Here is a 23,193-nt window from a genome sequence, read left to right on the forward strand (position 1 = left end):
TCTCTCTGTACTTTGCTCCGTTCATCTTTGCCTCGATCCTGACTAGTCTCCCAGTCCCTGCTGCTGAAAAACATCCCCACAGCATGATTCTGCCACCACTATTCAACGTAAGGATTTTGCCAGGTTTCCGCCATAAGTGACGCTTGGCATTCAGGCCAAATAGTTCAATCTTGGTTTCATCAGACCAGAGAATCTTGTTTCTCATGGTCTGAGAGTCTTTAGGTGGCTATTGGCAAACTCCAAGCGGACTGTCATGTGCTTTTTACTGAGGAGTGGCTTCCGTCTGGCCACTCTACCATAAAGGCCTGATTGGTGGTTCCAAACTTCTTCCATGTAAGAATGATGGTTCTTGGGGACCTTCAATGCTGCAGAAATGTTTTGGTACCCTTCCCCAGATCTGTGCCTTGACACAATTATGTTAAGCTATACGGACAATTCCTTCGACCTCATGGCTTGGTTTTTGCTCTGACATGTCCTGTCAACTGTGGGACCTTATATAGACAGGTGTGTGTCTTTCCAAATCATGTCCAATCAATTGAATTGACCACAGGTGGACTCCAATCAAGTTGTAGAAACATCTCCAGGAGGATAAATGGAAACAGGATGCACCTGAGCTCAATTTCGACTCTCATAGCAAAGGGTCTGAATACTTATGTAAATAAAGTATTTCTGCTTTACATTTTTTATATATTTGCAAACATTTCTAAAAACCTTTCGCTTAGTCATTATGGAGTATTGTGTGTAGATTGCAGAGGATTTTTATTTATTTAATCCATTTTAGAATAAGGCTGTAATGTAACAATGTGAATACTTTTCCACGGCTGTGTGTGTGTGTGTGTATGTATGTATGTATATATATTACCGTTCAAAAGTTTGGGTCACTTAGAAATGTCCTTGTTTTCGAAAGAAAAGCAAATTTTTTGTCCATTAAAATAACATCAAATTGATCAGAAATACAGTTTTGACATTGTTAATGTTGTAAATGGCTATTGTAGCTGGAAACGGCTGATTTTTAATGGAATATCTACATAGGCGTACAGAGGCCCATTATCAGCAACCATCAGTCCTGTGTTCCAATGGCACGTTGTGTTTGCTAATCCAAGTTTATCATTTTAAAAGGATAATTGATCATTAGAAAACCCTTTTGCAATTATGTTAGCACAGCTGAAAACTGTTGTGCTGATTAAAGAAGCAATAAAACTGGCCTTCTTGAGACTAGTTGAGTATCTGGATCATCAGCAATTGTGGGTTCGATTACAGGCTCAAAATGGCCAGAAACAAATAACTTTATTCTGAAACTCGTCAGTCTATTCTTGTTCTGAGGAATGAAGGCTATTCAATGAGAGAAATTGCAAAGAAACTGAAGATCTCGTACGCTGTGTACTACTCCCTTCACAGAACAGCGCAAACTTTTTTTCTAATTATATGTTATGTAAAAACTAAAGATGGAAGTGGGTTTAATAGGGCTATATCTCTACCGCTTGAATCTTCTCTTTGTGACCGGGTTCAAACGCCTTCCGTTTCATTTTTCTAGATGTGTATATATATATATATATATATATATATATATATATATATATATTTTTTTTTTTTTTTTACTGCTCTAGGGTTATTATTATTGCTTGGATAACCTTATCTACTATTGTGTATTGATTAATTTTGTATTCTAACTGCACAGAACTATCAGCAGCATACCACCCTGCATCCCACTGCTGGCTTGCCACTGAAGCGAAGCAGGGTTGGTCCAGGTCGGTCCCTGGATGGGAGACCAGATGCTGATGGAAGTGGTGTTGGAGGGTCAGTAGGAGGTCCCTGGATGGGAGACCAGATGCTGATGGAAGTGGTGTCGGAGGGCCAGTAGGAGGGATGGGAGACCAGATGCTGATGGAAGTGGTGTTGGAGGGCCAGTAGGAGGTCCCTGGATGGGAGACCAGATGCTGATGGAAGTGGTGTTGGAGGGCCAGTAGGAGGTCCCTGGATGGGAGACCAGATGCTGATGGAAGTGGTGTTGGAGGGCCAGTAGGAGGTCCCTAGATGGGAGACCAGATGCTGATGGAAGTGGTGTTGGAGGGCCAGTAGGAGGTCCCTGGATGGGAGACCAGATGCTGCTGGAAGTGGTGTCGGAGGGCCAGTAGGGGGCACTCTGTCCTCTGGTCTAAAAAAAATATCCCAATGCCCCAGGGCAGTGATTGGGGACATTGCCCTGTGTAGGGTGTCGTCTTTCAGATGGGACGTTAAACGGGTGTGCTGACTCTCTGTGGTCACTAAAGATCCCTTGGCACTTATTGTAAGAGTAGGGGTGTTAACCCTGGTGTCCTGGCTAAATTCCCAATCTGGCCCTCATACCATCATGTCCACCTAATCCTCCCCAGCTTCCAATTGGCTCATTCATCCCCCCTCCTCTCCCCTGTAACTATTCCCCAGGTTGTTGCTGTAAATGAGAACGTGTTCTCAGTCAACTGACCTGGTAAATAAATAACATCACTGGGAATCATTGGAATGTTTGTTTATGTGTCAATTAATTCTGTAAGGGATGGGTTGCCAACTGGCGATTTTACAGGAAAATAACATTTCTTTCATTCATTCATTCACACATACACAAACAACATTTATCAGGCATCAGCATGTCAAAACTAAATAGTATGAATAGCTGCAGATTTTTCCATATTACTCTGTCTAATCTTCAATAGATGAACCAAGAACGATCAACTTGGTCTGTGTGTCTTCCCAGGCGAACCCTACCTGTCTCTGTCTGTCTGTCTGTCTGTCTGTCTGTCTGTCTGTCTGTCTGTCTGTCTGTCTGTCTGTCTGTCTGTCTGTCTGTCTGTCTGTCTGTCTGTCTGTCTGTCTGTCTGTCTGTCTGTCTGTCTGTCTGTCTGTCTGTCTGTCTGTCTGTCTGTCTGTCTGTCTGTCTGTCTGTCTGTCTGTCTGTCTGTCTGTCTGTCTGTCTGTCTGTCTGTCTGTCTGTCTGTCTGTCTCTCCCAGGTGAACCCTGTCTGTCTGTCTGTCTGTCTGTCTGTCTGTCTGTCTGTCTGTCTGTCTGTCTGTCTGTCTGTCTGTCTGTCTGTCTGTCTGTCTGTCTGTCTGTCTGTCTGTCTGTCTGTCTGTCTGTCTGTCTAACTGTCTGTCTGTCTGTCTGTCTGTCTGTCTGTCTGTCTGTCTAACTGTCTGTCTGTCTGTCTAACTGTCTGTCTGTCCCTCCCAGGTGAACCCAGACTACAACAACACCTTTGTGTTTGAGAATGACTTCCCAGCCCTGCAGCCTAATGCTCCTGACCCAGGATTTAACCAACATCCACTGTTCCAGTCCAAAGCAGCCAGGGGCGTCTGGTGAGGAGAATATTATTATTATTATTATTATTATTATTATTATTAATCTCTCCAAATAAATCAATACCAATTTCATCATCTTGGTATGATATTAATAACAACTCAGACAAGAAAATATAACTGGAAGCTGTTTTTTTTAAATAGCTCTTAGGAGGCAAATTTAAGACCACATTATTCCTGCTTTAGTTTGTAATCAGCTACGAACACCAGGTGGCGCTGCTGTCTAAAGAATCCAAGACCTTGAGGATAACAAAGCTGAGAATATATCAACATGTAACCTGTTGACAGCAGTTTAACAGCCACACGTTACCTACTGCCTGTCAGTCTAAGGAGCCTGTCTGTCTAAGGAGCCTGTCTGTCTAAGGAGCCTGTCAGTCTAAGGAGCCTGTCAGTCTAAGGAGCCTGTCTGTCTAAGGAGCCTGTCAGTCTAAGGAGCCTGTAAGTCTAAGGAGCCTGTCAGTCTAAGGAGCCTGTCAGTCTAAGGAGCCTGTCTGTCTAAGGAGCCTGTCTGTCTAAGGAGCCTGTCTGTCTAAGAAGCCTGTCAGTCTAAGGAGCCTGTCAGTCTAAGGAGCCTGTCAGTCTAAGGAGCCTGTCTGTCTAAGGAGCCTGTCTGTCTAAGGAGCCTGTCTGTCTAAGAAGCCTGTCAGTCTAAGGAGCCTGTCAGTCTAAGGAGCCTGTCAGTCTAAGGAGCCTGTCTGTCTAAGGAGCCTGTCTGTCTAAGGAGCCTGTCAGTCTAAGGAGCCTGTCTGTCTAAGGAGCCTGTCAGTCTAAGGAGCCTGTCAGTCTAAGGAGCCTGTCTGTCTAAGGAGCCTGTCTGTCTAAGGAGCCTGTCAGTCTAAGGAGCCTGTCAGTCTAAGGAGCCTGTCAGTCTAAGGAGCCTGTCAGTCTAAGGAGCCTGTCAGTCTAAGGAGCCTGTCTGTCTAAGGAGCCTGTCTGTCTAAGGAGCCTGTCAGTCTAAGGAGCCTGTCAGCCCTGGGCTAAGTGTAGTTTGAACACAGCTCAACAGTCTTGTAGGGAGAACTGGTTTCTACTGAAACAGACCTCAGTGCTTTATATCCAGTAAAGATCTGTGGCTGACAGTTAAGATGGTATGTTATGGGAGGGTAGTGTATGGTAGGGTAGGATATTTTATGTTATGTTATGGGAGGGTATTGTATGGTAGGGTAGGATATTTTATGTTATGGTAGGATATTTTATGTGATGGTATTGTAGGGTAAGGTAGGATATTATATGTCATGGTAGTGGTGCAGTGGTCTAAGGCACTGCATCGCAGTGCTAGCTGTGCCACTAGAGATCCTGGTTCGAATCCAGGCTCTGTCGTAGCCGGCCGCGACCGGGAGACCCATGGGGCGGCGCACAATTGGCCCAGCGTCGTCCAGGGTAGGGGAGGGAATGGCCGGCAGGGATGTAGCTCAGTTGGTAGAGCATGGCGTTTGCAACGCCAGGGTTGTGGGTTCGATTCCCACGGGGGGGTAGTAGGTTATGTTATGACCTGAAAGCAGTGTGTTATGATATGACAGGAAGGCAGTAGGTTATGTTATGACAGGAAGGCAGTAGGTTATGTTATGACAGGATGGAAGTAGGTTATGTTATGTTATGACAGGAAGGCAGTAGGTTATGTTATGACAGGAAGGCAGTAGGTTCTGTTATGTTATGACAGGAAGGCAGTAGGTTGTGTTATGACAGGAAGGCAGTAGGTTATGTTATGACAGGAAGGCAGTATATTTTGTTATGTTATGACAGGAAGGCATTCGTTTATGTTATGACAGGAAGGCAGTAGGTTATGTTATGACAGGAAGGCAGTATATTTTGTTATGTTATGACAGGAAGGCAGTAGGTTATGTTATGACAGGAAGGCAGTAGGTTATGTTATGACAGGAAGGCAATAGGTTATGTTATGACAGGAAGGCAATAGTTTATGTTATGACAGGAAGGCAGTAGGTTATGTTATGAGAGGAAGTCAGTAATTTATGTTATGGTATGTTATGACAGGACGGCAGTAGGTTATGATATGACAGGGAGGCATTTGTTTATGTTATGACCTGAACGCAGTAGGTTATGGTATGTTATGACAGGAAGGCAGTAGGTTTTGTTATGACAGGAAGGCAGTAGATTATGTTATGACAGGATGGCAGTAGGTTATGTTATGGCAGTAGGTTATGTTATGACAGTATGGCAGTAGGTTATGTTATGACAGGAAGTCAGTAGGTTATGTTATGACAGGAAGGCAGTAGGTTATGGTATGTTATGACAGGAAGGCAGTAGGTTATGTTATGACAGGAAGGCAGTAGGTTATGTTATGACAGGAAGGCAGTAGGTTATGGTATGTTATGACAGGATGGCAGTAGGTTATATTATGACAGGAAGGCAGTAGGTTATGTTATGACAGGAAGGCAGTAGGTTATGTTATGACAGGAAGGCAGTAGGTTATGGTATGTTATGACAGGATGGCAGTAGGTTATATTATGACAGGAAGGCAGTAGGTTATGTTATGACAGGAAGGCAGTAGGTTATGATATGACAGGAAGGCAGTAGGTTATGTTATGACAGGAAGGCAGTAGGTTATGTTATGACAGGAAGGCAGTAGGTTATTTTATGACAGGAAGTCAGTAGGTTATGGTATGTTATGACAGGAAGGCAGTAGGTTATGTTATGACAGGATGGCAGTAGGTTATGTTATGACAGGAAGGCAGTAGGTTATGTTATGACAGGAAGGCAGTAGGTTATGTTATGACAGGAAGGCAGTAGGTTATGGTATGTTATGACAGGATGGCAGTAGGTTATATTATGACAGGAAGGCAGTAGGTTATGTTATGACAGGAAGGCAGTAGGTTATGTTATGACAGGAAGGCAGTAGGTTATGGTATGTTATGACAGGATGGCAGTAGGTTATATTATGACAGGAAGGCAGTAGGTTATGTTATGACAGGAAGGCAGTAGGTTATGATATGACAGGAAGGCAGTAGGTTATGTTATGACAGGAAGGCAGTAGGTTATGTTATGACAGGAAGGCAGTAGGTTATTTTATGACAGGAAGTCAGTAGGTTATGGTATGTTATGACAGGAAGGCAGTAGGTTATGTTATGACAGGATGGCAGTAGGTTATGTTATGACAGGAAGGCAGTAGGTTATGTTATGACAGGAAGGCAGTAGGTTATGTTATGACAGGAAGGCAGTAGGTTATGGTATGTTATGACAGGATGGCAGTAGGTTATGTTATGACAGGATGGCAGTAGGTTATGTTATGACAGGATGGCAGTAGGTTATGTTATGACAGGAAGGCAGTAGGTCATGTTATGACAGGAAGGCAGTAGGTTATGTTATGACAGGAAGGCAGTAGGTTATGTTATGACAGGATGGCAGTAGGTTATGTTATGACAGGAAGGCAGTAGGTTATGTTATGACAGGAAGGCAGTAGGTTATGTTATGACAGGAAGGCAGTAGGTTATGTTATGACAGGAAGGCAGTAGGTTGTGTTATGACAGGAAGGCAGTAGGTTATGTTATGACAGGAAGGCAGTAGGTTATGTTATGACAGGAAGGCAGTAGGTTATGTTATGACAGGAAGGCAGTAGGTTATGTTATGACAGGATGGCAGTAGGTTATGTTATGACAGGAAGGCAGTAGGTTATTTTATGACAGGAAGTCAGTAGGTTATGGTATGTTATGACAGGAAGGCAGTAGGTTTTGTTATGACAGGATGGCAGTAGGTTATGTTATGACAGGATGGCAGTAGGTTATGTTATGACAGGAAGGCAGTAGGTTATGTTATGACAGGAAGGCAGTAGGTTATGGTATGTTATGACAGGAAGGCAGTAGGTTATGTTATGACAGGAAGGCAGTAGGTTATGGTATGTTATGACAGGATGGCAGTAGGTTATATTATGACAGGAAGGCAGTAGGTTATGTTATGACAGGAAGGCAGTAGGTTATGATATGACAGGAAGGCAGTAGGTTATGTTATGACAGGAAGGCAGTAGGTTATGTTATGACAGGAAGGCAGTAGGTTATTTTATGACAGGAAGTCAGTAGGTTATGGTATGTTATGACAGGAAGGCAGTAGGTTATGTTATGACAGGATGGCAGTAGGTTATGTTATGACAGGAAGGCAGTAGGTTATGTTATGACAGGAAGGCAGTAGGTTATGTTATGACAGGAAGGCAGTAGGTTATGGTATGTTATGACAGGATGGCAGTAGGTTATGTTATGACAGGATGGCAGTAGGTTATGTTATGACAGGATGGCAGTAGGTTATGTTATGACAGGAAGGCAGTAGGTCATGTTATGACAGGAAGGCAGTAGGTTATGTTATGACAGGAAGGCAGTAGGTTATGTTATGACAGGATGGCAGTAGGTTATGTTATGACAGGAAGGCAGTAGGTTATGTTATGACAGGAAGGCAGTAGGTTATGTTATGACAGGAAGGCAGTAGGTTATGTTATGACAGGAAGGCAGTAGGTTATGTTATGACAGGAAGGCAGTAGGTTGTGTTATGACAGGAAGGCAGTAGGTTATGTTATGACAGGAAGGCAGTAGGTTATGTTATGACAGGAAGGCAGTAGGTTATGTTATGACAGGATGGCAGTAGGTTATGTTATGACAGGAAGGCAGTAGGTTATTTTATGACAGGAAGTCAGTAGGTTATGGTATGTTATGACAGGAAGGCAGTAGGTTTTGTTATGACAGGATGGCAGTAGGTTATGTTATGACAGGATGGCAGTAGGTTATGTTATGACAGGAAGGCAGTAGGTTATGTTATGACAGGAAGGCAGTAGGTTATGGTATGTTATGACAGGAAGGCAGTAGGTTATGTTATGACAGGAAGGCAGTAGGTTATGTTATGACAGGAAGTCAGAAGGTTATGGTATGTTATGACAGGAAGGCAGTAGGTTTTATGTTATGACAGGAAGGCAGTAGGTTATGTTATGACAGGAAGGCAATAGGTTATGTTATGACAGGATGGCAGTAGGTTATGCTATGACAGGATGGCAGTAGATTATGTTATGACAGGAAGGCAGTAGGTTATGTTATGACAGGAAGGCAGTAGGTTATGTTATGACAGGAAGTCAGAAGGTTATGGTATGTTATGACAGGAAGGCAGTAGGTTTTATGTTATGACAGGAAGGCAGTAGGTTATGTTATGACAGGAAGGCAATAGGTTATGTTATGACAGGAAGGCATTAAGTTACAGATGAAGTCTGAAGTTTACATACACCTTAGCCAAATACATTTAAACTCAGTTTTTTTTTACAATTCCTGACATTTAATCCTAGTAAAAATTCCCTGTCTTAAATCAGTTAGGATCACCACTTTATTTTAAGAATGTTAAATGTCAGAATAATAGTAGAGAGAATGATTTCTTTCAGCTTTTATTTCTTTCATCACATTCCCAGTGGGTCAGAAGTTTACAGACACTCAATTAGTATATGGTAGCATTGCCTTTAAATTGTTTAACTTGGGTCAAACGTTTCGGGTAGCCTTCCACAAGCTTCCCACAATAAGTTGGGTGAATTTTGGCCCATTCCTCCTGACAGAGCTGGTGTAATTGAGTCAGGTTTGTAGGCCTCCTTGCTCGCACACGTTTTTTCAGTTCTGCCAACAAATTGTCTATAGGATTGAGGTCAGGGCTTTGTGATGGCCACTCCAATACCTTGACTTTGTTGTCCTTATGGCATTTTGCCACAACTTTGGAAGTATGCTTGGGGTCATTGTCCATTTGGAAGACCCATTTGTGACCAAGCTTTAACTTCCTGACTGATGTCTTGGAATGTTACATCAATATATCCACATAATTTTCCTTCCTCATGATGCCATCTATTTTGTGAAGTGTACCAGTCCCTTCTGCAGCAAAGCACCCCCACAGCATGATGCTGCCACCCCCGTGCTTCACGGTTGGGATGGTGTTCTTCGGCTTGCAAGCCATCCCCTTTTTCCTCCAAACATAACGATGGTCATTATGGCCAAACAGTTCTATTTTTGTTTCATCAGACCAGAGGACATTTCTCCAAAAAGTACGATCTTTGTCCCCATGGGCAAACCGAAGTCTGGCTTTTTTATGGTGGTTTTGGAGCAGTGGCTTCTTCCTTGCTGAGCGGCCTTTCAGGTTATGTTGATATAGGACTCGTTTTACTGTGGGTATAGATAGTTTTGTATCTGTTTCCAGCATCCTCATTAGGTCCTTTGCGGTTGTTCTGGGATTGATTTGCACTTTTCGCACCAAAGTACGTTCATCTCTAGGAGACAGAACGCGTCTCCTTCCTGAGCGGTATGACGGCTGCGTGGTCCCATGGTGTTTATACTTGCGTACTATTGTTTGTACAGATGAACTTGGTACCTTCAGGTATTTGGAAAAAGCTCCCAAGGATGAACCAGATTTGTGGAGGTCTATAATTTTTTTTCTGAGGTCTTGGCTGATTTCTTTTGATTTTCCCATGATGTCAAGCAAAGGGCACTGAGTTTGAAGGTAGGCCTTGAAATACATCCACAGGTACACCTCCAATTGATTCAAATTATGTCAATTAGCCTATCAGAATCTTCTAAAGCCATGAAAGGCACAGTCCAGTTTAAAGGCACAGTCCACTTAGTGTATGTAAACTTCTGACCCACTGGAATTGTGATACAATTAATTATAAGTGAAATAATATGTCTGTAAACAATTGTTGTAAAAATTACTTGTGTCATGCACAAAGTAGATGTCCTAACTGACTTGCCAAAACTATAGTTTGTTAACAAGACATTTGTGGAGTGGTTGAAAAATGAGTTTTAATGACTCCAACCTAAGTGTATGTAAACTTCCGACTTCAACTGTATGTTATGACAGGAAAGCAGTAGGTTATGTTCAAATCAAATCAAAAAATATTATGGTATTTTATGACAGGAAGGCAGTAGGTTATGTTATGACAGGAAGGCAGTAGGTCATGTTATGACAGGAAGGCAGTAGGTTATGGTATGTTATGACAGGAAGGCAGTAGGTTGTGTTATGACAGGAAGGCAGTAGGTTATGTTATGACAGGAAGGCAGTAGGTTATGTTATGACAGGAAGGCAGTAGGTTATGTTATGACAGGAAGGCAGTAGGTTATGTTATGACAGGAAGGCAATAGGTTATGTTATGACAGGAAGGCAGTAGGTTATGTTATGACAGGAAGGCAGTAGGTTATGTTATGACAGGAAGGCAGTAGGTCATGTTATGACAGGAAGGCAGTAGGTTATGGTATGTTATGACAGGAAGGCAGTAGGTTATGTTATGACAGGAAGGCAGTAGGTTATGTTATGACAGGAAGGCAGTAGGTTATGTTATGACAGGAAGGCAGTAGGTTATGTTATGACAGGAAGGCAGTAGGTTATGTTATGACAGGAAGGCAGTAGGTTATGTTATGACAGGAAGGCAGTAGGTTATGGTATGACAGGAAGGCAGTAGGTTATGTTATGACAGGAAGGCAGTAGGTTATGTTATGACAGGAAGGCAGTAGGTCATGTTATGACAGGAAGGCAGTAGGTTATGGTATGTTATGACAGGAAGGCAGTAGGTTATGTTATGACAGGAAGGCAGTAGGTTATGTTATGACAGGAAGGCAGTAGGTTATGTTATGACAGGAAGGCAGTAGGTTATGTTATGACAGGAAGGCAGTAGGTTATGTTATGACAGGAAGGCAGAAGGTCATGTTATGACAGGAAGGCAGTAGGTCATGTTATGACAGGAAGGCAGTAGGTTATGTTATGACAGGAAGGCAGTAGGTTATGTTATGACAGGATGGCAGTAGGTTATGTTATGACAGGAAGGCAGTAGGTTATGTTATGACAGGAAGGAAGTAGGTTATGTTATGATAGGAAGGCAGTAGGTTATGTTATGACAGGAAGGCAGTAGGTCATGTTATGACAGGAAGGCAGTAGGTCATGTTATGACAGGAAGGCAGTAGGTCATGTTATGACAGGAAGGCAGTAGGTCAGGTTATGGTATGTTCTGGCTTGGTGCATTGGTCTTCATGATATCGACTCTGTCAATCACCGCATTCTTATTGGCAGACTAAATAGCCTTGGTTTCTCTAATGACTGCCTCGCCTGGTTCACCAACTACTTCTCAGATAGAGTTCAATGTGTCAAATCGGAGGGCCTGTTGTCTGGACCTCTAGCAGTCTCTTTGGGGGTGCCACAGGGTTCAAATCTCGGGCCGACTCTTCTCTGTGTATATCAATGATGTCGCTCTTGCTGCTGGTGACTCTCAGCTCCACCTCTATGCAGACGATACCATTTTGTATACATCTGGCCCTTCATTGGACACTGTGTTAACAAACCTACAAACGAGCTTCAATGCCATACAACACTCCTTCAGTAGCCTACAACTGCTCTTAAATGCTACTAAAACTAAATGCATGCTCTTCAATCAAACGCTGCTTGCACCCGCCCGCCCGACTAGAATCACTACTCTCGGCGGGTCTGACTTAGAATATGTGGACAACTACAAATACCTAGGTGTCTGGTTAGACCGTAAACTCTCCTTCCAGACTCACATTAAGCATCTCCAATCCAAAGTTAAATCTAGAATCGGCTTCCTATTTCGCAACAGCCTCCTTCACTCATCCTGCCAAACATGCCCTCGTAAAACTGACTATTCTACCGATCCTTGACTTCGGCGATGTCATTTACAAAATAGCCTCCAACACTCTACTCAGCAAATTGGATGTAGTCTATCACAGTGCCATCCGTTTTGTCACCAAAGCCCCATATACTACCCACCATTGTGACCTGTACGCTCTTGTTGGCTGGTCCTCACTACATGTGCGTCGTCAAACCCACTGGCTCCAGGCCATCTATAAATCACTGCTAGGCAAATCTCTGCCTTATTTTAGCTCATTGGTCACCATAGCAACACCCACCCGTAGTCTGCGCTCCAGCAGGTATATTTCACTGGTCATCCCCAAAGCCAACACCTCCTTTGGTCGCCATTCCTTCCAGTTCTCTGCTGCTAATGACTGGAACGAATTGCAAAAATCTCTGAAGCTGGAGACTCTTATCTCCTTCAATAACTTTAAGCATCAGTTGTCAGAGCACCTTACCGATCACTGCACCTGTACACAGCCCATCTGAAATTAGCCCACCCAACTACCTCATCCCTATATTGTTATTTATTTTGCTCATTTGCACCCCAGTATCTCTATTTGCACATCATCTCTTGCACATCTATCAATCCAGTGTTAATACTAAATTGTAATTATTTTGCACTATAGCCTATTTATTGCCTTACCTCCATAACTTACTACTTTTACACACACTGTATATATAGGAGGAGGAGGAGGGGAAGAGGAGGAGGAGGGGTGGAGAGGAGGAGGAGGGGTGGAGGGGAGGGGAGGTGGAGAAGAGAGGGGGAAGAGGAAGAGGAGGAGGAGGGGAAGAGGAGGAGGAGAGGGGGAAGAGGAGGAAAGGAGGAGGAGGAGGAGAGGCGGAAGAGGGGGAAGAGGAGGGGAAGAGGAGGAGGGGAGGAGGAGGAGGAGGAGGAGGGGAAAGAGGGGGAAGAGGAGGAGGAGGAGGAGGAGGGGAAGAGGAGGAAGAGGAGGAGGAGGGGAAGACACTAGCTGAACAACGACAGCAGAACCCTGTCTGAGGCTCTAGAGAGATTTATTCAAACCAGTTCATCTCCATTTGACTCCTGGGAGAAACATTAAGTTCTACAGGTTCTTTAAAAAAGGAATGATGAATTAATAACACGCTTCTGAATCTGTTGAAGATAAAATATTGATTTGATAACATACCACACAGGGAATCATGTAAAATGAATAGAGGTCAGGCCAGATTGGGTTATCTATAGTTGAAGATGAGGGTGTTAGGGTTAGGTAGGGATGAAATTGGGTTATCTATAAAATTATCACTATACTTTATTAAAAATCAAAGTTCTTCAAGAGTTTTTGTAGAATCAAGATTGACTTTATTACAATGGACAAAGCCGTGATGGTCTTCAGAGCACCTCCCCTCTCTCCCTTGGCTCTCCGTCTATATAGTCATATTCACACACATCCTAGCTTAAAGCCCCTCCCTCTTGGTTTCCCTACCACCATTCTAGTTTCCCTCTCTCTACCACTCCGCCCACTCCCTTAGTCTTTGAAAGCGGCTCAATTTGACTTTTATTCCATTCAGAATCAATAGTAATACAATCAATCAAGCCCTTATCTTGCAAAAACACTAATGTTTAGTTTAAACTGTGTTCAACCCCAGCTCTCCCGGGCTTGACCTGAAGATTGATTGTTGGACATGACAGGCCCACACTTATTATTTCAAACATACACAAACCCCACCTCATCATGCTGTAATCAATCACGAAGATAGCCAAGGAGAGACAATGGGTTTAGCCTGAACTCTGTTCAACCCTGGTTCGCTCCAGGGATCTGCCTAAGGAGAGCCACAGGCTCCAACCCTGGTTCGCTCCAGGGATCTGCCTAAGGAGAGCCACAGGGTTCAACCCTGGTTCGCTCCAGGGATCTGCCTAAGGAGAGCCACAGGCTCCAACCCTGGCTCGCTCCAGGGATCTGCCCAAGGAGAGCCACAGGGTTCAACCCTGGCTCGCTCCAGGGATCTGCCTAAGGAGAGCCACAGGGTTCAACCTTGGTTCGCTCCAGGGATCTGCCCAAGGAGAGCCACAGGGTCATAGTCTGGTTCGCTCCAGGGATCTGCCCAAGGAGAGCCACAGGGTCATAGTCTGGTTCGCTCCAGGGATCTGCCCAAGGAGAGCCACAGGGTCATAGTCTGGTTCGCTCCAGGGATCTGCCCAAGGAGAGCCACAGGGTCATAGTCTGGTTCCAGTCACAGATAACATAAGACAACTGTAGAATTTGACCCAATGACAGGGCAGATGCCCATTTGACACTCACATACAAACCTAGTGAGAGGAATTCACTAAGTTCTTGCCTAGCAACAGCAATGTACCAATGTTTAATTATGACTCCTTGTTTGTCATGTGTGTAATTAACTTTGTTTATCTAATAGTTTACAGAACAATTACCATCAATGACAGTAGAGAGGAGGATGGTTGTGTTGGGGTAGGGATGGGATTGGGTTATCTATAGGTGATGACAGTAAAGAGGAGGGTGGTTCGGTTAGGTAGGGATGGGATTGGGTTATCTATAGGTGATGACAGTAGAGAGTAGGGTGGTTGTGTTGGGGTAGGGATGGGATTGGGTTATCTATAGGTGATGACAGTAAAGAGGAGGGTGGTTGGGTTGGGTAGGGATGGGATTGGGTTATCTATAGGTGATGACAGTAAAGAGGAGGGTGGTTGGGTTAGGTAGGGATGGGATTGGGTTATCTATAGGTGATGACAGTAAAGAGGAGGGTGGTTGGGTTAGGTAGGGATGGGATTGGGTTATCTATAGGTGATGACAGTAGAGAGGAGGGTGGTTGGGTTAGGTAGGGATGGGATTGGGTTATCTATAGGTGATGACAGTAAAGAGGAGGGTGGTTGGGTTAGGTAGGGATGGGATTGGGTTATCTATAGTTGAGGAGGGTGGTTGGTTAGGTAGGGATGGGATTGGGTTATCTATAGGTGATGACAGTAGAGAGGAGGGTGGTTGTGTTGGGGTAGGGATGGGATTGGGTTATCTATAGGTGATGACAGTAGAGAGGAGGGTGGTTGTGTTGGGTTAGGTAGGGATGGGATTGGGTTATCTATAGGTGATGACAGTAAAGAGGAGGGGGGTTGGATTAGGTAGGGATGGGATTGGGTTATCTATAGGTGATGACAGTAGAGAGGAGGGTGGTTGGGTTGGGTTAGGTAGGGATGGGATTGGGTTATCTATAGGTGATGACAGTAGAGAGGAGGGTGGTTGGGTTGGGTTAGGTAGGGATGGGATTGGGTTATCTATAGGTGATGACAGTAGAGAGGAGGGTGGTTGTGTTGGGGTAGGGATGGGATTGGGTTATCTATAGGTGATGACAGTAGAGAGGAGGGTGGTTGTGTTGGGGTAGGGATGGGATTGGGTTATCTATAGTTGATGACAGTAGAGAGGAGGGTGGTTGTGTTGGGGTAGGGATGGGATTGGGTTATCTATAGGTGATGACAGTAGAGAGGAGGGGGGTTGGGTTAGGTAGGGATGGGATTGGGTTATCTATAGGTGATGACAGTAAAGAGGAGGGTGGTTGGGTTGGGTTAGGTAGGGATGGGATTGGGTTATCTATAGGTGATGACAGTAGAGAGGAGGGGGGTTGGGTTGGGTTAGGTAGGGATGGGATTGGGTTATCTATAGGTGATGACAGTAGAGAGGAGGGTGGTTGGGTTAGGTAGGGATGGGATTGGGTTATCTATAGGTGATGACAGTAAAGAGGAGGGTGGTTGGGTTGGGTTAGGTAGGGATGGGATTGGGTTATCTATAGGTGATGACAGTAGAGAGGAGGATGGTTGGGTTGGGTTAGGTAGGGATGGGATTGGGTTATCTATAGGTGATGACAGTAAAGAGGAGGGTGGTTGTGTTGGGGTAGGGATGGGATTGGGTTATCTATAGGTGATGACAGTAGAGAGGAGGGTGGTTGGGTTAGGTAGGGATGGGATTGGGTTATCTATAGGTGATGACAGTAGAGAGGAGGGTGGTTGGGTTGGGTTAGGTAGGGATGGGATTGGGTTATCTATAGTTGAGGAGGGTGGTTTGGTTGGGTTAGGTAGGGATGGGATTGGGTTATCTATAGGTGATGACAGTAGAGAGGAGGGTGGTTGGGTTGGGTTAGGTAGGGATGGGATTGGGTTATCTATAGGTGATGACAGTAAAGAGGAGGGTGGTTGGGTTAGGTAGGGATGGGATTGGGTTATCTATAGGTGATGACAGTAGAGAGGAGGGTGGTTGGGTTGGGTTAGGTAGGGATGGGATTGGGTTATCTATAGGTGATGACAGTAGAGAGGAGGGTGGTTGTGTTGGGGTAGGGATGGGATTGGGTTATCTATAGGTGATGACAGTAGAGAGGAGGGTGGTTGGGTTGGGTTAGGTAGGGATGGGATTGGGTTATCTATAGGTGATGACAGTAAAGAGGAGGGTGGTTGGGTTGGGTTAGGTAGGGATGGGATTGGGTTATCTATAGGTGATGACAGTAAAGAGGAGGGTGGTTGGGTTAGGTAGGGATGGGATTGGGTTATCTATAGGTGATGACAGTAGAGAGGAGGGTGGTTGTGTTGGGGTAGGGATGGGATTGGGTTATCTATAGGGGATGACAGTAGAGAGGAGGGTGGTTGGGTTAGGTAGGGATGGGATTGGGTTATCTATAGGTGATGACAGTAGAGAGGAGGGTGGTTGGGTTGGGTTAGGTAGGGATGGGATTGGGTTATCTATAGGTGATGACAGTAAAGAGGAGGGTGGTTGGGTTAGGTAGGGATGGGATTGGGTTATCTATAGGTGATGACAGTAAAGAGGAGGGTGGTTGGGTTAGGTAGGGATGGGATTGGGTTATCTATAGGTGATGACAGTAGAGAGGAGGGTGGTTGGGTTGGGTTAGGTAGGGATGGGATTGGGTTATCTATAGGTGATGACAGTAGAGAGGATGATGGTTGGGTTAGGTAGGGATGGGATTGGGTTATCTATAGGTGATGACAGTAGAGAGGAGGGTGGTTGGGTTGGGTAGGGATGGGATGGGATTGGGTTATCTATAGGTGATGACAGTAAAGAGGAGGATGGTTGGGTTAGGTAGGGATGGGATTGGGTTATCAGTGCTAATATCACAGCCCTGTGGGTTTTCAGTTCAGCAGAAAGTCTCACTGTGATCTTGATCTTAACACTGTGATCTTGATCTTAACACTGTGATCTTGATCTTAACACTGTGATCTTGATCTTAACACTGTGATCTTGATCTTAACACTGTGATCTTGATCTTAACACTGTGATATTGTTTGTTGTTTCTTTTTGTTGTTGTTTGTCAGTACGGTTGAGTGATTTGAATTCTTAGTTAACAAAATAGATACACTGAATGCACAGAACATTAGGAACACCTGCTCTTTACATGACATAGACTGACATCCAGCCAACTTGACACAACTGTGGGAATCATTGGAGTCAACATGGGCCAGCATCCCTGTGGAACGCATTCGACACCTTGTAGAGTCATTGCCCCTAACCCAAATTGAGGCAAAAGGGGGTGCAACCCAATATTAGGAAAAGGTTCCTGATGTTTTGTACACTGAGTGTATATATAAACTCAGCAAAAAAAGAATGTCCCTTTTTTAGGACCCTGTCTTTCAAAGATAATTAGTAAAAATCCAAATAACTTCACAGATCTTTATTGTAAAGGGTTAAACGCTGTTTCCCATGCTTGTTCAATGAACCATAAACAATTAATGAACATGCACCTGTGGAACGGTCGTTAAGACACTAACAGCTTACAGACGGTAGGCAATTAAGGTCACAGTTATGAAAACTTAGGACACTAAAGAGGCCTTTCTACTGACTCTGAAAAACACCAAAAGAAAGATGCCCAGGGTCCCTGCTCATCTGCGTGAACATGCCTTAGGCATGCTGCAAGGAGGCATGAGGACTGCAGATGTGGCCAGGGCAATAAATTGCAATGTTCGTACTGTGAGAAGCCTAAGACAACACTACAGGGAGACAGGACGGACAGCTGATCGTCCTCGCAGTGGCAGACCACGTGTAACAACACCAGCACAGGATCAGTACATCCGAACATCACACCTGCGGGACAGGTACAGGATGGCAACAACAACTGCCTGAGTTACACCAGGAACGCACAATCCCTCCATCAGTGCTCCGACTGTCCGCAATAGGCTGAGAGAGGCTGGACTAAGGGCTTGTAGGCCTGTTGTCTGGTGAGGACCTGCCTTACATCACCGGCAACAACGTCGCCTATGGGCACGAACCCACCGTCGCTGGACCAGACAGGACAGGCAAAAAGTGCTCTTCACTGACGAGTCGCGGTTTTGTCTCACCAGGGGTGATGGTCGAATTCACGTTTATCGTCGAAGGAATGAGCGTTACACCGAGGCCTGTACTCTGGAGCGGGATCGATTTGGAGGTGGAGGGTCCGTCATGGTCTGGGGCGGTGTGTCACAGCATCATTGGACTGAGCTTGTTGTCATTGCAGGCAATCTCAACGCTGTGTGGTACCCTTCCTGCAGGCTCATCCTGACATGACCCTCCAGCATGACAATGCCACCAGCCATACTGCTCGTTCTGTGAGTGATTTCCTGCAAGACAGGAATGTCAGTGTTCTACCATGGCCAGCAAAGAGCCCGGATCTCAATCCCATTGAGCACGTCTGGGACCTGTTGGATCGGAGGGGGAGGGCTAGGGCCATTCCTCCCAGAAATGTCTGGGAACTTGCAGGTGCCTTGGTGGAAGAGTGGGGTAACATCTCACAGCAAGAACTGGCAAATCTGGTGCAGTCCATGAGGAAGAGATGCACTGCAGTACTTAATGCAGCTGGTGGCCACACCAGATACTGACTGTTACTTTTGATTTTGACCCCCCCTTTGTTCAAGGATACATTATTAAATTTATGTTAGTCACATGTCTGTGGAACTTGTTCAGTTTGTCTGAGTTGTTGATTCTTGTTATGTTCATACAAATATTTACACATGTTAAGTTTGCTGAAAATTAACACTAGTTTGTACGCACCAGTATTTGAAAATGTCTTCTAACCAGATAGACTATTATAGTTCAAACAGTGAATATTAGTCTCTGCCTCTGGTATTATGCTGGTGGGTTAGGGTTAGGGTTAGGGTTAGGGTAATATCTAACCATAGGAGGGTTAGGGTTAGGGTTAGGGTTAGGGTCATCTCTAACCATAGGAGGGTTAGGGTTAGGGTTAGGGTCATCTCTAACCATAGGAGGGTTAGGGTTAGGGTTAGGGTCATCTCTAACCATAGGAGGGTTAGGGTTAGGGTTAGGGTCATCTCTAACCATAGGAGGGTTAGGGTTAGGGTCATCTCTAACCATAGGAGGGTTAGGGTTAGGGTTAGGGTCATCTCTAACCATAGGAGGGTTAGGGTTAGGGTTAGGGTCATCTCTAACCATAGGAGGGTTAGGGTTAGGGTTAGGGTCATCTCTAACCATAGGAGGGTTAGGGTTAGGGTTAGGGTCATCTCTAACCATAGGAGGGTTAGGGTTAGGGTTAGGGTTAGGGTCATCTCTAACCATAGGAGGCGATGTGGTGTTTATTGTTGTTGTTGTTTGTCTACAAGTTGATGTCATTTTTTTTTTTTTTTTTTTTTTTTTTTTTTTTGTGGTGGGGTGGGTGGGGCGGGTAGATCAGCCTAATATTGCAGATAGATTGTAACTTCCATTAATGTAATTGTCTCTCCATGTTTTTTATATATATACTCCCCTTTATTACTTTTCAACCCCGCCATCCTTTCTCTACTTGGACTAAATTAGTGAACAACAATGCTTAGGCCTCTACTTCCAGCTTATACTTACTATCTACACCAGGGGTGTCAAACGTCCGGCCCACGGGCCGGATCAGGCCCGCAAACGGGTTTAATCCGGCCCGCGAGATGATTTTGTAAAGTATAAAAATAAGCTGCAATTTTTCAATAAAATAAACTGCTGTTCCAATTGTGTCCACTGGATGGCGCAATAGCAATTGTGTTAAGCAAGCAAACTGTTTATACCATGGCAGAGCAAATAGGTCAAGCAAGTGCAGCCAGTCCGGATGAGCTACTTTGTTTTGCCCGCGATATTTATTACGGCTTCTACTTTTAACATTATGTGCTTTGGCACCCTCATTGCCCCAATATGTCTCTGTCAAAAAAGAGAAAAGTGGACGCAGAGTGTTCCAAGAAAAATTGTCATCCTTCTATTTATTCACGGAATTGAATGGGAAAGCTGTATGTTGCAGTGCTGAAAGAATATAACCTTCGTCGCCACTATTCATGCCGACAAATATGACAACTTTCAAGGACAGCGGAGAAGAGAGAAGGTGAATGAACTGTTCTGAAGAATGAACTGGGTCTGAAGAAACAGCAGTCTGTGTTTACTCACAGCCGAGACATCAGTGACGCTGCAGTGAAAGCTAGCTACCTCATTGCTAATGAAATCGCAGTGGCTTCAAAACCATTTAGTGAGGGTGAATTTGTAAAAACATGCATGATGAAGGTAGCAGAGATTGTGTGCCCTGAAAAGCACCAGGCTTTTGCAAATATCAGCCTGACAAGAAACACAGTTGCAGACAGGATTTCCGATCTTTCAGTGGATTTGGACAGCCAGTTCAAGCAAAAAGTAAAGTCATTTATTGCGTTTTCGGTTGCAATTGATGAAAGCACGGACATTACAGATGTTGCACAACTGGCCATTTTAATTCGCGGAGTTGATGACACATTGACCGTCACCGAGGAGTTTGTGGAGTTGGTGCCGATGACAGATACAACGACAGCAGCTGATATTTTCACTGCACTCGTCGGCGCGCTGGACAGGGTCGGAGTGGCGCTGTCAGCCTGGCTACAGATGGTGCGCCCTCAATGATCGGGAAAAAAGCAGGCGTTGTGACAAAGTTCAGAGAGAAAGTGCAATCTGCAAATGGAGGACGTGATTTTTTGACCTTTTACTGTATTTTGCACCAGGAGGCTTTGTGTTGCAAGTCATTAAAGATGGATAACGTCATGAAGGTGGTCATCCAAACTGTTAATTTCATCCGATCCAGAAGCCTGAATCACCGTCAGTTTGACAGCCTTCTCAGAGAGAAAGACCACATCTATGGCCTGCCATACCACACTGAGGTAAGATGGTTAAGCCGAGGTGCTGTGCTGAGGCGTTTCTTTGATTTACGAGAAGAAATTGAACAGTTCATGGAAGAAAAGGGCAAACCAGTGTTAGAATTTCATTCCGCAGAATGGATGCAGGACCTTGCATTTATGGTGGATGTTACAGAGCACCTGAATAACTTGAACAAACAGCTGCAAGGGCGCAACAAAGTTGCCACGCAGTATTATGACAGCATACGTTCTTTCAAGTTGAAGCTGTCATTGTGGGAGACGCAACTCGCCGGTGGTGATGCAGCTCACTTCCCCTGTCTGAAAAATGTGTGCGCGACCCAACATGTGGCAGACATGAAGCGGTTCAAAGATAAAATAACGGGACTGTTAAGGGAGTTTGAGCAACGCTTTCAGATTTTTGGTGAACTGGAGAAAGACTTTTTGTTCGCCATTCACCGTGAATCCCTCTGATCTGCCCGTCAGCATCCAACTTGAAATAATAGACTTGCAGTGTGACTCGGATTTGAAGGGCAAATTTGCCGCTGCTGGCTTGGACACATTTTATCAGAATCTCTTGCCAGATTACCCCAACTTGACAGCCCTCGCTGCAAAACGGTTGTGCATGTTTGGAACCACATATCTTTGTGAGCAAGTTCTCTGTAATGAGCATAAATAAAACAAAGCTGCGCTCAAGGCTCACGCACAAGCACTTGAATCACATCCTGAAGTTGGCTGCCACTCAGGTTGTGACGCCTGATATTGATGCGCTGGTGAAAGCTAAAAGATGCCAGGTATCAGGAGTCAAATAAACTATGCAATCCCACTTAAAGTGCTGCATGAGACACCCTGATATTGTTCTGTGATCTGTGATATACTTCTGTGAATCACTGAGGCATTGTGTGTTTGTGTGTTGTTTGTCCTCAGAATTTCAAATAACTTGAGGTGTTTTATAATTAATAGTGATGTTGTGCTTTTGGACACACTGTCCTCAGGCTCCAGCTTTATGTTTATATGTTTTTATGTTGATGTGCTATTGTTTTTAATTGATTTTATTTTATTTGTATATTTAACCTATTCTTGACTCTGTGGTTCTTGCACTTGTTTATTGTGGTCCTCTGTAGCTCAGCTGGTAGAGCACGGCGCTTGTAACGCCAAGGTAGTGGGTTCGATCCCCGGGACCACCCATACACAAAAATGTATGCACGCATGACTGTAAGTCGCTTTGGATAAAAGCGTCTGCTAAATGGCATATTATTATTATTATTATTATTGTTTGGGGAACAGGATTTCATTATTTGTATCTACATTTCTGCCTGAGAAATGACACCCTGATATAGTTCTGTGATCTGTGAAACAGTTCTGTGAATCACTGAGGCATTGTGTGTTTGTGTGTTCTTTTTCTTTAGAATTTTCAAATAAACTTGAGGTGTTTTATGATTAATAGTGATGTTGTGCTTGTACTATTTTGGACACACTGTCCTCAGGCTCCAGTTTTATGTTTTATGTTGATAGTATTAAAACAAAGAAAACAATCTGAAGTTGTTGTTTTTAAGTTATATATATACCATGATTTTACCGGTCCGGCCCACTTGGGAATATATTTTCCTCCATGTGGCCCCTGAGCTGAAATGAGTTTGACACCCCAAATCTACACCTTATGGACACAGTTAATTTTACAATAATTATATTTTATTTGTTTTTGCTCCTGAACTTCTTCTACTCTCAACCTCTCCGATCATTTTCATTATGTCCATCCGGTTTGCTTCTATATGCCATATCTTTCTAACTGTGCTCTTTCCCAAAAGCTCCCAACATACAACCTATATACTTATTATGGACACAGTATGCTTACATTATTAGCTATCTTTGTTATTATTTGTTGTTAGTTGTTATTAGTCCCATCCTTCAACTCCATTCAACACCTCCCATCTATCTCTTAACACCATCTATATAGGATTTCTATTTGCCATATATATTTCAACTGTACTGTGATGTTTTCTCATTGCTTCTACAGATTGTGAATTTAAAAAAAAATGTTTTTGCTAAAAGTATTATTATATTATTGATTGATTGACTATGACTTTTCAGATCACCCAGTAATGCTATCTGCAAGGTTAGCTCCAGGTAAATATTGCAATCCTTTTGCCATTCCTGGACCTGTGTCCAAAAACAAGCTACAAATGGACAGAACCAAA

General features: G+C 44.1%; 1 protein-coding gene across 1 annotated transcript in view; it reads left to right on the plus strand.

The window, feature by feature from the left end:
* Positions 1-23,193, plus strand: part of galt (galactose-1-phosphate uridylyltransferase) — a 144,167-nt gene that overhangs the window by 15,270 nt on the left and 105,704 nt on the right. Inside the window, exon 3 of the mRNA XM_084191512.1 lies at positions 3,206-3,330. Coding sequence (XP_084047638.1) covers positions 3,206-3,330 — 125 coding nt within the window. The remainder of the gene's footprint in view (positions 1-3,205; positions 3,331-23,193) is intronic.

The sequence above is a fragment of the Coregonus lavaretus genome (genome assembly GCF_964263955.1).
Source record: "Coregonus lavaretus genome assembly, contig: HAP1_SCAFFOLD_567, whole genome shotgun sequence".
NCBI lineage: Eukaryota > Metazoa > Chordata > Actinopteri > Salmoniformes > Salmonidae > Coregonus > Coregonus lavaretus.